At 38.5% G+C, this 15,609-nt stretch overlaps 1 protein-coding gene across 5 annotated transcripts in view; it reads left to right on the plus strand.

The window, feature by feature from the left end:
* The window catches only part of Dpp10 (dipeptidyl peptidase like 10), a 1,453,779-nt gene that overhangs the window by 1,424,536 nt on the left and 13,634 nt on the right, over positions 1 to 15,609 (plus strand). For all 5 annotated transcript variants that reach the window (XM_028771467.1, XM_028771466.1, XM_028771465.1 and 2 more), the window contains 2 exons: positions 3,343 to 3,537; positions 4,358 to 4,412. In XM_028771467.1, the coding sequence (XP_028627300.1) occupies positions 3,343 to 3,537; positions 4,358 to 4,412 (250 nt within the window). The remainder of the gene's footprint in view (positions 1 to 3,342; positions 3,538 to 4,357; positions 4,413 to 15,609) is intronic.

The following is a 15,609-nucleotide window of genomic DNA, read 5'->3' on the forward strand; positions in this document are numbered from 1 at the left end:
TTCTTTCTTTCTTTCTTTCTTTCTTTCTTTCTTTCTTTCTTTCTTTCCTTCTTTCTTTTTTTCAAATATGGTAAACTAGAAGTCTGTTGAAGAGTATTATGCAATGTGTTGATGTCTCTGTGTGAGCACATATGAGAAAATAGTGGAAATATGCATTAGTGTCTTTCCCCTGAAATGTGAATTGTGAGGAAAGAATTCTTGGAATGCAGCCCAATAACTGAATGTCAAAGGAAGAAAAGGAAAGGAAAGGAGAGGAGAGGAGAGGAGAGGAGAGGAGAGGAGAGGAGAGGAGAGGAAAGAGTAAAGAACATGATTTGTCTCAATTTTAAGCTACAAATGGATGGAAAAAATAAACAAACAAGAAAAGAACATGACTGTTTCTGGATATGGTGGAGGAGAAGGTTTATTGTAAATAAAAGTGAGAGCAGAGCCAGAGTCATGGATATCTGCAGAGTCCGGGGTGAATACTACCAGACTGAGATAGGTCTCATGAGGAGAGGAGGTGGGAGAGGCAGGAAAGAAATTTCCAACAAAGAAGAGCAATAAGCGCAGACAAAACGTAAGCAGGTCAATTAGGCTGTATTTTATCCTACGCCACCACTGAGTAAGAGGCTTATGGGAAGTGCCAATGGACCACTCAAGGGTGGGAAAAGGCAGCCTAGGATAGGCGCTCCAGCCCCAGCACAGATAAGAATGGAGGCAGGCTGAGACCAAGGAGGCTCAGAGATTTCCAAGCTCCCAGCCATCCAGTTCCTGCTGGATACTGTGTGGAGTCAGGAGTGAAGGGAGCTAATGCAGGCCTCAAGGACAAGCCCAGGACTTGGGGAAGGGAGAACTCTGACTTAGCTTTGTGCCCAGGAGTGCAGAAGGGACTTCTGTGGGAGTTAGGCAGCTTTGTACTATAAAGACTTCCCTCATGGGTTCCACTGTGATTCATGATGAGAGAGACAATCCTTGCATTTTTAAACTGTTTATTCATCCACCATTCATCTTGGAAAATAGGTGCATACAACATCCTCAGTCTAAAGCAGAGATTAAATAACTTTTGTAGAAAGGAATTTCTGGTGCTTATTGGCTAAACCCTCAGGGCCTACCTAGATACCTCATTAGCATGGAGAACTCTGTGCTTTGTGCTATGTGACCAATGGGTGTCTTTGTCACATGGTCCAGTACAGAAGCCAGGTTGGGAGTACATGAAACTCCTACCATCCTCAGGTCTGAGGACACAGGGGCTTTCTGAACTCTCTCAACCTTCCCAGGTATTTTCTGATGACACAGTTCCACTTGCCCCACAAAGGGCCAAGAGACTGGCCAAGAAAATAAAGCATAGATCAAAAGGCCAGGTAAGCAAATTGGCTGCATTATATTGGAAAAGGCAGCTCTGGATGTAGTGGGAAGCCAAGCCCATTGCTTAGCCTTGAGAATTTTAGGGTGGGGTAGGATATCCCAGCCAGATAGGTGCTGTAACAGGGACACACTAAGAGATACAAGGAGAACTCCTTCCAGCATCCACTTTAATATGTTAAACAGGCATCTCAGACATTTGTCCCAGGTTTAAGACCTCATAGTATCAACAGAGATCTTTTTTAGAAAGAGGCACTTAAAGACTCTATAGACTGACTCATCACATGAGTGACTTCCTGTGTACCCTGTGCTTAGTTTTGGTTCTGGATGAACTACACGAATATGATGAGGATTAAAGTAAGTATGATGATCGAGTGATGGCGTTGATGGTGATGGATTTAATGCTTATAATCAAAGTGAAGATATCGGCATGAGTGATAAATGTGGGTGATGTAAACTGATACCATGATCCTCCAATGTTTGGTAAAGGGGAAGTTTTATGTTTTTGTTTCATTGTAGATAGGAGGGATAGAACAGCCATAAACACTTGGAAGAGTCCAGAGATGAAAGAAACATAGAATGAATAGGTCCAGCCAACTGGATCTGGCCTTGAGGGGGGAAGGGGAACAGATCAGAGAAGAAACAATAAATGGAGGCAGCAAAGAGGAAGATGAAGAGAGCATAGGAAAACGAAAGCATAAACGGGACAAACAAGAGAGCATACCTTAAATAGCAGGGTTATAAGAAGAACAATTAGGTAGCTGGAGAGAAGCTCATGAACTGAAGAAGTTTAGGATAGCAAAGGAGGCAAGGAGAGAAGAGAAGAGTCAGGATGCCCACAGGGATTTTGAAATATGTAACAAGTACTTGTGATACTGAGGGAGACTAGAGGTCAGCATGAGAATGCTGTGCACATAGGACTACAGATAGCAGTTTGTCCCTTCTGCCATTGATAAAGGAAATGACTCTTTAGAGTAGAAGGGAACTGGTTTTACAAGTTCTGAGAAATGCTGGCTTTCATCTAACTGCCAGAATTTGGGGAAATAGAATTTCTTCTCAAACTGACAAGAATTATGATGGTTATGATGATGGTGAGGAACATGATGAAGATGATTTTCATGAAGGTGTGCTAGAGGTCAGACATGGGGTCTCCCAGTAATTAGACAAGTCCTCTGCTGCTGAGGCACATTCTCCATACATGTGACTTTTATTAGAAACCTCGTCTCTGCATTTTCTATTATGGAAAATAAAACAGTCAACACCACTTGACCTAAACCTCACTGGCAGTGTGAAGTCATGCTACCTCTTCCTTGTGGAGAAAAGATGCAAGCTTTATAATTTTCATGTCACCTTGACATATGGTTTTCAAGATTTTCAGTCATTAGGGTCCCCACTTCTTTTCTTGACTGTTAACTTGAAGGCTGAAAAAGATTTTTCTTTCTTCACTGTTTGTTTAACTTCTCAGTGAGAACTCTATTTTGAACAGGATGAAAACACTTAGGAAATATTAATACAATATTTTCCTAAGAGTCCAACATTCTTTAAGGTTGTATACTTCCTGTTAAATTATATGACGTTTCCATGGCTGAGTTAGCACTCTATTAGACCCTTCAACCCTTTTAAACTATAGGTAAGACATTTATTTCTACAACACACTTGAAGACAGCCAATAAAAATAGACTTGTCTGTCAACTTGACAGTCATTCTTCAAAACCACCTTTTAAAAGGACCACATATTTTCTCCATTTCTTCTCTTTGAAAAATGAATTAAACCAGTGTCAGCTATGAAGTCTTAGGCTTTGTTTTCACTTTATCCTTGGGACTCCTCATTTCAAACTTTATATGGGGAAAATGGTTTATCATCAAAAATCAATTCAACCGAATGGTGAATAACCAACATAGGAGATTTCCATAACTGGTTAGCTAGTTAGTATAGATTTGAAACTTTTACTGAACTGCTAGTTTCCTTTCTTTTGATCAAGTATGCTCACATTTCAGGGATGAAGAACCAGGAGGCCAAATGGTGACAGATAAGTTCCGTGTTGACTGGGATTCAGTTCTTATTGACACCGATAATGTCATTGTAGCAAGATTTGATGGCAGAGGAAGTGGATTCCAGGGCCTGAAAGTTTTGCAAGAGATTCACAGAAGGATAGGCTCAGTAGAGGCAAAGGACCAAGTAGCAGCTGTAAAGTAAGTCTGTGCATGTCTCAATGTCTTCCTGTTGATTTCCATAATTGCAAAATCCGTGTAATGGGGCATATTACTCACGCAGAAATGTCAGAGATATCTGTCTTCTCAATTTAGCTTGCAGCTTTCTTGAATTTTTGAAAGCAGCTATCACTGTTATTGGTGTCATAAAAGAATAATCACATTTATTCTTTGCAATTATAATTTACTCTTGGTGAAAATATAAGAAGCAATGCACAAGTTTATCATTTATTGACAAAATCTCAGTATGTAGTATGTCGACAATTAATTGTAATTCTTCTTTTAAAATAGTACAACACTTTTGAAAATTACTTACACTCTGTGTGTGTGTGTGTGTGTGTGTGTGTGTGCGTGTGTGTGTGTGTGTGTGTGCGCGCGCGCGTGGTCATTTATATAAGGGTAGACACACATTGTACCATCAACTGTGAGGTCAGAGGTCAATCCCAGGTGTCCAGCCTTATGTTTTTCCTTGTTTGAGACAGGATCTCTTGATGTTCACCCCCTTGTACACCAGGCTACTCTTCCCATGAGCTTCTGAGAAGCTCCTGTCTCTACCTCTCATCTTGTTGAAGGAACTCTGGGATTATAGGTATACACTATTTTACCTGGATTTATGAGAGTTCTAGGGTTTAAACTCAGGTTCTTAACACTTGTACCCACTGAGCCATCACCTCAGTTCTCAGTCAAAAATTTGTAAGTTTTTGGGAGTATTTGTATATGTCTATCTGTCTGTGAATCATACATTAAGATATGCAATTGACTCAAGATAATATAACTATATATAATTTTTTTATTCTTTCAGATATTTACTGAAACAGCCATATATTGACTCCAAAAGATTAAGCATTTTTGGAAAGGTAAATAGAAATACTGAATGTATTTATCCAAATATACCTATATATGTATGTATTATAAATGTATATGCATATAATTTCATAATTCATTGTACTTTAATTTTATACATTGCCCTGTAAAACAGCATAATCCATACAGTATCTACTCTGTCAATTATTTGGAAGGCTATTTCTCAAGCATGCAGTTGATGTCTGGTATGAGAAATGAACAGTTAAAGGGAGAAACAGCTAGGACTAAAGGCTGGGGTCATGACTCATGGAAAAAATTGCTTGAGGTACAAGGATGAGAACCTGAGTTTTTTTTCTGAGATCCCATAAAAAAGCTGAGTATTATGGCATGTGCCCCTAATCCCAGTGATTTTTAGGTGACAGAGAGATTTAGGAAGCTTCTTGACTGGCTAGTGTGGCTCAATCAGTGAGCTCCAAGTTCAGTGACAATCCCTGTGGGGTGGAGCAGAGGACAACCCTGAACCTTGAATTCTCAGCTAAACACACATACACACACACACACATGAATAAGCCCACACACAGATACACAGACACACAGAGACATATATACAGAGAAAGACAGACACATACACATATATACACACACATATATACACACAGGCACATACACACAGACACATACCCATAGAGAGACAGACACTGACACACATATAACCACACATACATACACATACAAACACACAGATACATATACACATACACACAGACACATAGACATACACAGACAAACACAAACTGGCACACATGCAGGCACACACATGAAAGTCTGAATACCCAGAGACACACATATACACACAAACACACATACACATACAAACACACACAGGCACACATGCAAGCACACACATCAGAGTATGAACACACAGAGACACATATACACACAAACACACATACAGACACAAACACACATAGAAACACACACACATACTTAATTGAATTAATAATAAAGTGTCACATTTAAAAGAAATTATAAACATTGCTCTGCTCCATGATCCTCTCCTGTTAATTTTTTTAAAATTTTTTATTGGATGTTTTATTTACATTTCATATGTTATCCCCTTACTCCATTTCCCGCCACCTAGGAACCCCCTATCTGATCGTCCCTCCTCCTGCTTCTCCTTTGATGTGCCCTTACCTACCCCTAACACTCCCACCTCCCCACCCTCGAATTCCCCCACACACAGCATCCAGCCTTCATGTGACCAAGGATCTCCTCTCCCACCTATGCCCAACAGTGCCATCCTCCCTTACATATACAGATGGAGCCATGGATCCTTCCCTAAGTGCTACCAGACTGGTGGTTTACACCCTGGGAGCTCTGGTTGGTTGGTATTGTTGCTGTACTCACGGGGCCACAAACCCTTTCAGCTCCTACAGTATTCATTCTAACTCCCCCATTGGGAACCCCTTGATCAGTTCAATGGTTAGCTCTGAGCATCTGCCTCTGAATATGTCAAACTCTGGCAAACATCTAAGGACACAGCTATATCACACTCCTGTCAGCATGTACTTCCTGACATCCACATCAGCATCTACCTTTGGCGACTGCACATGGGATAAATACCCAGGTAGAATGGTCTCCAGACGGCCCCTCCTTCAGTTTATGTCATACACTTTGTCTCCATATTTGCTCCCTTGAGTATTTTGCTACTCCTTCTAAGAAGGAACAAAGCACCTCCAATTGGTCTTCCATCTTCATGAACTTCATGTGGTCTTTGAGTTGAATCTTGGGTATTTGAAGCTTCTGGGCTAATATCCAATAATCAGTGAGTGAATACCATATGTGTCCTTTTGTGATTGGGTTACCTCACTCAGGATGATATTTTCTAGTTCCATCCATTTACCTAAGAATTTCTCGAATTCATTGTTTTTAATAGCTGAGTAATAGTCCATTGTGTAAATATAGCACATTTTTTTGTATCCATTCCTCTGTTGAAGGATATCTGGGTTCTTTTCAGCTTCTACTTATTATAAATAAGGCTGTGATGAACATAATGGAGCATATGCCTTGTTATATGTTAGAGCATCTTCTGGATATATGCCCAGGAGTGGTATAGCTGGCTCCTCAGGTAATGCTGTGTCCAATTTTCTGAGGTACTGCCAGATTGATTTCCAAAGTGGTTGCACCATCTTGCAGTCCCACCAACATTGGAGGAGTGTTATTCTTACTCCACATCCTCGCCAACATCTACTATCACCTGAGTTTTAGATCTTAGCCATTCTGACTTGTGTGAGGTGAAATCTCACGGTTGTTTTGATTTGCATTTCCCTGATGACTAAGGATGCTAAACATTTCTTTAGGGGCTTTTCGGCCATTCAAGATTCCTCAGTTGAGAATTCTTTGTTAAGCCCTATACCCCATTTTTTAATAGGGTTATTTGGTTGTCTGGAGTCTAATTTCTTGAGTTCTTTGTATATATTGGATATTAGCCCTCTATCAGATGTAGGATTGGTAAAAACTTTTCCCCAATCTGTTGGTTGTCGTTTTGTCCTATTGTCAGTGTCTTACAGAAAATTTGCCTTACAGAAACTTTGCAATTTTATGAGGTCCCATTTGTCAATTCTTAATTTTAGAGCATAAGCCATTGGTGTTCTGTTCAGAAATTTTCCCCTTTGCCCAAGTATTCATGGTTCTTCCAGACCTTCTCTTCTATTAGTTTCAGTGTATCTGGTTTTATGTGGAGGTCCTTTATCCATTTAGACTTGAGCTTTGTACAATGAGATAAGAATGGATCAATTTGCATTCTTCTACATGTTCTCCAGTTGAAACAGCACCATTTGTTGGAAATGCTGTCCCTTTTCTGCTGGACAGTTTTAGTTCCTTTGTCAAAGATCAAGTGGCCATAGGTGTGAAGGTTCATTTCAGAGTCTTCAGTTCTATTCCATTGATCTTCCTGCCTGTCTCTGTATCAATACCATGCAGTATTTATCACTACTGCTCTGTAGTATAGCTTGAGGTTAGGGATGTTGATTCCTCCAGAAGTTCTTTTATTGTTGAGAATAGTTTTCGCTATCCTTGAAGAACACTAAAAGACTAGATGAGAAAAGAAATACTTCCTTTCACATAATAATCAAAACATCAAATGCACAGAACAAAGAAAGAACATTAAAAGTAAGGGGAAAAGGCCAAGTAACATATAAAGGCAGACCCATCAGAATTACACCAGACTTCTCACCAGAAACTATAAAAGCCAGAAGATCCTGGACTGACATCATATAGACCTGAAGAGAACACAAATGCCAGCCCAGACTACGATACCCAGCAAAACTCTCACTGTAGATGGAGAAACCAAGATATTCCTTGACAAAACCAAATTTGTACAATATCTTCCCACCAACCTAGCATTTCAAAGGATAATTGGTGGAAAACACCAACACAAGGAAGGAAACTACAACCTAGAAAAAGCAAGGAAATAATCTTCCAACAACTCCCAAAGAAGATAGCTACACAAACATAATTCTACCTCTAATAACAAAAAATAACAGGAAGCCACAATCATTTTTCCTTAATATCTATTAACATCAATGGTCTCAATTCCCCAATAAAAAGACGCAGACTATCGGACTGGATACACAAACAAGACTCAGAATTTTGCTACATACAGGAAACGCACCTCAGTGACAAAGACAGACACTACCTCAGAGTAAAAGGATGGAAAACAATTTTCCAAGCAAATGATCCCAAGAAACAAGCTGGAGTAGCCATTCTAATACCAAATAAAATCGACTTTCAACCAATATTAATCAAAAAAGATAATGAAGGACACTTCATACTCATCAAAGGAAAAATCTACCAAGATGAGCTCTCAATTCTGAACATCTATGCTCCAAATGCAAGGGCACCCACATACAGAAAAGAAACTTTGCTAAAGCTCAAAATACACATTGTACCTCACAAATAATAGTGGGTATTTCAACACTTCACTCTCAGCAATGGACAGATCATGGAAACAGAAACTAAAAGAGACACAGTGTAATTAACTGAAGTTATGAACCAAATGGATTTAACAGATATCTATAGAATATTTCATCCTAAAACAAAAGAATATACCTTTTTCTCAGCAACTCATAGTACCTTCTCCAAAATAGACCATATTACTGGTCACAAAACAGGCCTCTACAGGTACAAAAGATTGAAATAATCCTTGCATCCTATCAGATCACCACTGACTAAGGTTGGTCTTTAATAATGACAAAACCAATGGAAAACCCATATGCACATGGAAACTAAACAGTGCTCTACTCAATGATCACTTGGTCAAGGAAGAAATAAAGAAAGAAATTAAAGACTTTTTAGAATTTAATGAAAATTAGGACACATCATACCAAAACGTGTGTACTCCATAAAGGCAGTGCTAATAGGAAAACTCATATCTTTAAGTGTCTACAAAAACAAACTGGGGAGAGCATACACTAACAACTTGACAGCACACTTGAAAGCTCTAGAACAAAAAGAAGCAAATACACCCAAGAGGAGTAGATGGCAGGAAATAAGCAAACTCAGGGCTGACACCAATCAAATAGAAACAGAATGAACTATGCAAAATATCAACAAAACCAGGAGCTGGTTCTTTGAGAAAATCAACAAGATAGATAAACGTTTAGCCAGATTAACCAGAGGGCACAGAGACAGTATCCAAATTAATAAAATCAGAACTGAAAAGGGAGACATAACAGTAGAAACTGAGGAAATTAAAAAAAAACATCAGATCCTACATCAGATCCAGGAAAACCTGGATGAAATGGACATTTTCCTAGACAGATACCAGGTGCCAAAGTTAAATCAGGAGCAAATAATCCATCTAAAAAGTCCCATAACCCCTAAAGAAATAGCAGCAGTCATTAAAAGTCTCCCCACCAAAAAAAAAAGCCCAAGAGCAGATGGTTTTAGTGCAGAATTCTACTAGACCTTCAAGGAAGACCTAATACCAATTCTCTTCAAACTATTCCACAAAATAGAAACAGAAGGAACACTACCCAATTCGTTCTATGAAGCTACAATCACTCTCATACTTAAACCTCACAAAGACCCAACAAAGAAAAAGAACTCCAGACCAATCTCCCTTATGAATGCAAAAATACTCAATAAAATACTCAAAAAAATACTCAATAAAATTCTAGCAAACCGAATCCAAGAACACATCAAAACATTCATCCATCATGATCAAGTAGGCTTTATCCCAGGAATGCAGAGATGGTTCAATATTCAAAAATCCATCAATGTAATCCACTATATAAACAAACTCAAAGAAAAAAAACACATGATCACCGCACTAGATGCTGAGAAAGCATTTGACAAAATTCAACATCCCTTCATGATAAAAGTCTTGGAAAGATCAGGAATTCAAGGCCCCTACCTAAACATAGTAAAAGCAATATAAAGCAAACCAGTAGCCAACATCAAACTAAATGGAGAGAAGCTTGGAGCAATCCCACTAAGATCAGGGACTAGACACGGTTGTCCACTCTCTCCCTGCCTATTCAATATAGTACTGGAAGTCCTAGCCAGAGCAATTAGACAACAAAAGGAGATCAAAGGGATACAAATAGGAAAGGAAGAAGTCAAAATCTCACTATTTGCAGATGATATGATAGTATACATAAGTGACCCCAAAACTTCCACCAGAGAACTTCTAAGCCTGATAAACAACTTCAGCAAACTGGCTGGTTATAAAATCAACTCAAACAAATCAGTAGCCTTCCTCTACGTGAAAGATAAACAGGCTGAAAAAGAAATTAGGGAAATGACACACTTCACGATAGTCACAAATAATATAAAATACCTTGTTGTGAATCTAACCAAGTGGGTGAAAGATCTGTATGACAAAAATTTCAAGTCTCTGAAGAAAGAAATCAAAGACCATCTCAGAAGATGGAAAGATCTCCCATGCTCATGGACTGGCAGGATTAATATAGTAAAAATGGCCGTCTTGCCAAAAGCAATCTAAAGATTCAATGCAATTCTCATTAAAATCCCAACCTAATTCTTCACAGAGATAGAAAGAGAAACTCTCCTGTTCTTTAATGTTATTGTTTGTTTTGTGTTTTTGAGAGGTAGTCTCCTGTGTAACCTGTGTTAGCCTCCAAGCCATGATTCTCCTGCCTCAGCTTGTCAAATACTTGTGTTATTAGAGGTGTTTGTCACCACAGCAAGCTAGGATTCTTCCTTTCTATCTCCTGTTAGTGTTTTGAGAAGTGCATATTCAGGTTTCATGAAGCTTGTAAAGCACAAGAGTGAGGAGCAGGATGTACCACCCCACCCCCTTCTCCCCAGCCTCTTATATCCCCAACCCTGAGCCAGCAGCAGTCTTCAGGCTCATGGCCTCCTCCTTCTTTTGGCTCCATCTGCTCTGAAGGAAGAGTGTGGAAGCAGGTGGAGAAGTGAACCTGCTCCATCTTTGAGATATCTACTCTTTCTTCTTGTCTAACCATTCCTTGGTCTTTCTTTTCTTTTCTCTGTGAGCTATTGTTGAAAGCTCTAGTTGAAAGTTAAATGCCTAAAGTTTTCTGTTTCTTTGTTTTGTTTTTCATTTTTAGCACTCTGCCTTTAAAATGCAAGCATTTCAGACTCAGTCCTCATGTGAGTTATGTCCCAGGGTCACTTTCACGGGCTTGGTTGTTAAAATTCAGTATGAATATGTCTTCAATCCCAACTTTTTGTTCTCTCTGGAGTGTTTTTCACTATTTTATTCTGTAGAAAAGCAGGGCAGAACTTCTGTTTTTATCTTTGATTGTAATGGGATTGTGATCTGTTCATTGACTGAATAATGGAAGTAAAATAATAAATATATCTGTGGATTTATAATTTAGGAAGAACTGACATTAAAGTAGTAATTGCACCTAAGTGTTGGTATCAAATTCATTCTGTTTAGTTAGACTTGTCCATCACAGAGTTCCTAGTCATAAATTACTAACTTATTTGGTTTCTAGTTTCTTGAAAAGTATGGTACCACATCCCATTACAGGAGCTAACACTCTGTCTCCTCTTCCTACAGTAGTTTACACAGGACATTTTTCTTTTTTTTTTTTCATTATCATCATTATTGTTAATGTTATCATTATCATTTATCTTTTTTTATACTCCAGTTGTTATCCACTTCTGGATCTGCCTTCTGACTGCTCCTCATCCCATTCTTCCTCCTCTGTCTCTAAGAGGTTGTCCCCACCCCCAACACCATCCCACTAAACCTTCTTACTCCCTGGGGCCTCAAGTCTCATGAGGGTTAGGTGCGTCTTCTCTGACTGAAGCCAGACCAGGCAGTCCTCTGTTGTATATGTGTTGGGGGCCTCATATCAGCTAGTGTATGCTGCTTGGTTGGTGGCTCAGTGTCTGAGAGATCCTGGGGTCCAGGTTATTTGAAACCAATGATCTTCCTATGGGTTACCCTACTCCTCAGCTTCTTCAAGCCTTTCCCTAATTCAACCATAGGGGTCCCTGACTTCTGTCCACTGGTTGGGTGTAAATATCTTCATCTGACTGTTTCAGCTGCTTGTTGGGCCTCTCAGAGGGCATCGATGCTAGGCTCCTGTCTGCAAGCACATCATAGCATCAGTAATAGTGTCAGGCCTTGGAGTCTCCCTTTGAACTGGATTGCAAATTGGATTGGTCACAGAACCTCCTTTCCCTCAGTCTCTTCTCCATTTTTCTCCCTGCAGTTATTTTAGACAGGAACAATACTGGGCCATAGTTTTTGACTGTCGGATAGCAACCATATCCCTCCACTTGATCCCTTGTCTTTCTACTGGAGGTGGACTGTACAACTTCTCTTGTGGATCCCTGTGGCTAGAACACAGAGAAGAGCCCCAAAAGACAAGTGGAGTCCAGAGTTCCAAGGCTTTATTGTTTATGGTGTGTGACAGATGGTCTAGATGTTTATCCTCCATTTAGGCCAGGGAGGGCCTGAGTTAAATAGGGCGGGGGTGGGGGAGAGGAGGGACTGGGAAAAGGAATAAGTAATTGGCTATGCCCTCTGGCCTTTAGGTAACTCATGAATATGGAAGTCTCTCAAGACTGAGGCCTGTAGTCATGCCCTCTGCCTGTATCCGTATGTGACTGCAAGGTGCAGATCAAATAGAGATCTAGACTGTGTGTCAGGAGCCTGGATACTGGGTGCAGGCCGAACACCTGCTGTTTCCCATCAGGGTCAGGTTTCAGGCCTGTGCCCAGCCAAGAACCATGCTCTTTTCATGGCCTGACATTCCCTCTCCCCACTGTTGGGCATTTCACCTAAGGTCCCTCCCTTTGAGTCCTGAGCATCTCTCACAGGACAAACTCAGAAAAGTTCAGAATGAATCTATCTTCTGGTAAATGACAACATTATCTTTGGTTGAGATTCTGTTTATCTCTACATATGTGTATATATATATACACATATGTGGAATATATAACATATATACATATTACATATACACATGTACATGTCAGATATTCATGTACATATACTATACATGTTACATATACATATATACATTTATGTACATTTAAATATGTATGTAAAACATTTATATATACATGTAACATGTTATATATATGTATATGTATATGTATGTGTATATATATATATATATATATATGTATATATGTAAATTATAATGCTATGCTGGTGCTGTAACTCAGTGGTATTTCAGTAGAGCAGCATATATAAGGCCCTGGGTTGAAGAATCAGCACAGACATAGACAAAACCATAAGAGGACAAAAGAAAGGCCTCTTTCTGTGGGGCTGGGTACTGAACCTGGGCCCTTGTATACATCAGCCAAGCATTCTATCACAGAATCTTTGCGCCTGTCTTTGATTGGTAGATGCCTATTTAAAGTCTTCATACTATACACACATTTCAGCCTGCTCCTTTATGGCATGCACTTTTTCAAACTAAAGTCGGGAATGACTATATATTCTTTTTCTGATTATTTCTGTGTTTTAAGTTAAGATTATCTACATACATTATTATGTACATTTGTTATATATGTACCATACATATTATTTTTCCACAGATTCCTTCTTTCTTCCAGTCTTTGGATTAGCTACATTATTTATTTTCATTTATTCTTCTTTGTTAATATTTTTTGTTTCTTCTTTAGTATTTCTGAGTAGCATTTTATTTTATGCCTATATAATAAGTTGCTTATCTGTTTCACCTAATCATTGACATTTGGGTTCTCTTTAATATTTTGGCCTATGAGTTAAATTAATTCGAATGTTTGTGTATATACATTTTTGTGTAGACAAACATATTAATGTTTATTTTACTTTTATTTATTTGTGTGTACTTGGAGGAAGGTATGACTTTAGTTCTTACAAAGCCCAGAGGAGGGCGCTAGATTCCCCTGAAGCTAAGGTTATAGGTGTTTATGAGCTTCCTGCTGTGAGTGCTGGGAGCTGAACTTAGGTCCTCTGCAAGAGAAGTGAGCACACACAGTGGTTAAACACCAAAACATCATCTCTCCAGCCTCAACCTTGAAGATTTCAAACTTCTTTTTATTTGATAGGTACCTATGTCCCATGATACATTTTCTTTCTTTTTTTCCTGGTTTGAGTAGTAAAGAGATAACAAAATACTTGCAAAGTACGGCCAAGGTGTACACTTTTAATCTCTAGTAGTTGCTCAGTTTGTCTTCAGGTTTTATCAGTTCACTGAATAAAACCATCTTAAACACTGAAACTCAAAGTTTGTAAATATTAAGTTCTCAGGTATCTCTGCATTTATCCCTGGTGTTTTCTGCCTACAAGTTCTGATGCTTACCTTGTATGATCCTCTAAAGATAACATAATTGATAAGAATATATTTTAATCTTTTAAAAGCAATGTTTCATCTTTTTTTTTCTTTGAAACAAATATAGGCTCATATCTCCTGTGAATCTTACATCTACAGTTTCATTAACCCTCTTTGATGTTTCTTCTTTTCTTCTTGTTATCATTTATTTATTTATAATATCTTAAAGACTGTATGTGTGTCTGTTTTATATGTGTGTCTGTGTCATATTTGTACCATGTAAAGTATATAGAGATCAGAAGATAATTCATTGGTTTCACTTCTTTCTACTTACAATGTTGGACTCTGGGGCTTATACACAGATCACTAGCCCTAGAGACAGGCATCCCCATCCTCCGGACTATCTTACTGGATATAGTTATTATTTCTTAAAGAATTGTTTTCTTTTGTGTTTCTACAATGCTGAAGGATAGTGGTACAAAAATGCAAGATGTTGTGAGGCTTGAGTTTCTGAATCCTCCCTTCCTAGCTCATAGAGAAATGATTTTTTCTTCATCCCCTGTCATCACATCAGTTAAAAGTTTATAATTAAAATTTTATTAAACAATTTTATAATAAATGCTTTTGAGGATAAATAAAATACCTACAAGACAAAAACCTCCTCTGTTTTATGACTCTTCTTTTGTCCCCTACATTAGAGCATTATTTTATATGTCTACACATACATATATTTACATGCACACACATATACATAAAACTATTACTGTTGGCTCCTAGACATTGTGTGCAATTTGTTTATTTTAGTGTCCCTATGAATGATCACTTTTCTCTTTCATTTCCTGTCTGGTTTGTTAGAACAATGGAAAGATTTTAGCAGCCATGTGTTGAAGTTTTACATGGCCATGTGTTCTTTACATGGTAATTTAACTTGAGGCTTGAAACTGAGCCATCTTAGTTTAAATTATAGCCATTGGAACCTAACGTCATCATTTCACCTAAATATGTAGTCCTATTTTTTATTTTATTTTTAAGATACACATTTGTAGTTGTGAAAGGTCACAAATGTCCTGAATGAAAATGGTTCTGAATTGCAGGGGGCCAAGTTAAGAATATGTGCTTCTCCTGCAAAGGACCCAAGTTCCATTTCTAGAGCCTACATCAGTGGGTTCACAATTGCTTGTAACTCTGCCTGAAAGAAATCTGATGTCCTCTTCTGACCTCTGTAGGCATCTTAACTCATATGCACCACCACCTCCCATCAACAGACACAAATTTAAAAATAAAAGAATCTTTAAAAGAGTTAATTGGACTAATAATAAAACACACAGACACTAAATTATTGAACTTATACTTATTATAGAGAAATAAATGAAAGATAAGCAGTAAAATATCAGATGATGTAAGACAGCCAAAGTTGGGTGATGAAACTAGTTTCTCTCTCTCTCTCTCTCTCTCTCTCTCTCTCTCTCTCTCTCTCTCT

This window comes from Grammomys surdaster, unplaced genomic scaffold, assembly GCF_004785775.1.
Source record: "Grammomys surdaster isolate TR1022 unplaced genomic scaffold, NIH_TR_1.0 208, whole genome shotgun sequence".
Lineage (NCBI taxonomy): Eukaryota > Metazoa > Chordata > Mammalia > Rodentia > Muridae > Grammomys > Grammomys surdaster.